Raw genomic sequence first — 1717 nt, 5'->3', positions numbered from 1 at the left:
TTCAGCATGTTTATTCTTATCTCGAAATGAGATGAGGTGAGATTTTTCTGTTAGCATTGTGTCTGAGCTGCCTTTTATTCCATGGACACATTATAAAAAATCATAAATGCTAATTTTTGATTAAAGTGCTCGATTTAACTTTAAATTCTTTGTCTTACTTGCTTCATTGTGTGTGTGTGTGTGTGTGTGTGTGTGTGTGTGTGTAGGGTCAAGCGTGTGTGTTGGTGTTGCGGGCGATGCAAAGCAGGGAGGTTCAGCAGCAGCTGAGCGGCCCTCAGTGGACCGAGCTCTGCGAGAAGGTCAAAGGTCAGCTGGCAGCGGTGAGTCAACACACCTCTGCATTATAGCCGGTGCTCAGGTGGTAGAGCGAGTTATCCACTAATCGCACAGATAGCGATTTGATCTTCTGCCCCTCACATGACAAAGCCTCCCCAGGCAAGACACTGAACCCGATGGCAGGCCTTTTCCCTCATTTAAATTCTGTAAACCTCTGCTTGTGGAACTGATTGAAAGTCATTTTTCCTTGAGTATAGCAGCATGAGGCCATAGCTGCACATCATGTCCTCACTGTAAGTAGAGGCATTCATACACCAGCATGCTTCAGGCTTGTTCGCATTTTTATTATATTATTCCAGAAGGTTTATGAGATTGCATCGTCCTGTGATAAATGATGATTAGAGCCGCTGCTCTTCTCGCTGTCCTCTGTGTGTCCTCCAGAGAGTGGAGGGTGAAGACATGCCTAATTGCATGCTTCTGCAGGTCTTCTGCAAATTACTCCTGTCTTTTTCCTCCCAGACCAAACGACACGACCAGCTGTACTACTTTAGAAACTTAGTCGTGAAAAAAAGTGTTTTCAAAGAAATTGCACATAAATCCTAGCTTTTCTCTTCCATCAAGAATTATTTATCATATAATAACAATATTTCAAAAATGCAGGTGTAGGCTTTCATTTATCCAACTCAGCTGTTCCTCTGTTTTAATATTTATAAGTAATGTTTAAACATTTATGGTAATATGTAATGGAACATGATGCAGTTGTACTCAAATATAAGTGTCTATTAAATTAAAAACCTCTGCAATCTGGTCTTGGAGGCTTTTATTTTGATAGATAGTAAAGTACTGGAGCAAACATTAAAATGTCCTTTTAGCTGTTTACATTTACATTATAATGTGTTTTAAATAGGGGTGGGCGGTATAAACGGTATACGGTAGAAACGATATAAATTTGGCCAACGGTAGAGATTTTGACTATACCGCTCTACCGCGATAGAGCATGTTGATGGTGTCATCATCAAGCTGCGCCTGTTTTGGTCGAAAGCATTGCAGCGGCTACATACAACATCATCTGCAAATTATGCCGGGCGGCAGTAATAGCAAAGAGACAAAGCACTTTTGGAATATGGGGAAAGCCGAAACCCGAGGTTCCTCCACTTCCCTACCATTGATTCATTAATGCTGAATTCTCTCGCAGCTGCTCTATTCCTGTGTTGGTGCAGTATATTAATGACTAACCTCGTATTGTGGATGGGTTATCTCAGTTGTTTTCCTAACTGAAGTTTGGTCCGTTTGCAATCACATGTCAGGACATGTGATTGCATTTGTCCCTAACCACCAGAAACTCTCACGTTAACTTTCATCGAGTGGAAAAATATTAGCGCTCATCCTCCAGCTTCACTGTGCTAATGTTATGCTAACATAGCTGTGTCGCTAGCGATCA

The 1717-nt window shown here is 41.5% G+C and overlaps 1 protein-coding gene across 1 annotated transcript in view; it reads left to right on the top strand.

Moving 5' to 3' along the window:
- Window positions 1-1717, top strand: part of mybbp1a (MYB binding protein (P160) 1a) — a 24373-nt gene that overhangs the window by 16888 nt on the left and 5768 nt on the right. The window contains exon 24 of the mRNA XM_013914720.1: window positions 207-320. Coding sequence (XP_013770174.1) covers window positions 207-320 — 114 coding nt within the window. The remainder of the gene's footprint in view (window positions 1-206; window positions 321-1717) is intronic.

Source organism: Pundamilia nyererei, unplaced genomic scaffold (assembly GCF_000239375.1).
Source record: "Pundamilia nyererei isolate P.nyererei 1_Seehausen unplaced genomic scaffold, PunNye1.0 scaffold00219, whole genome shotgun sequence".
NCBI classification, from domain to species: domain Eukaryota; kingdom Metazoa; phylum Chordata; class Actinopteri; order Cichliformes; family Cichlidae; genus Pundamilia; species Pundamilia nyererei.
The sequence above is the reverse complement of the archived record's forward strand: the minus strand, read 5'-3'. Positions and strand labels throughout refer to the sequence as shown.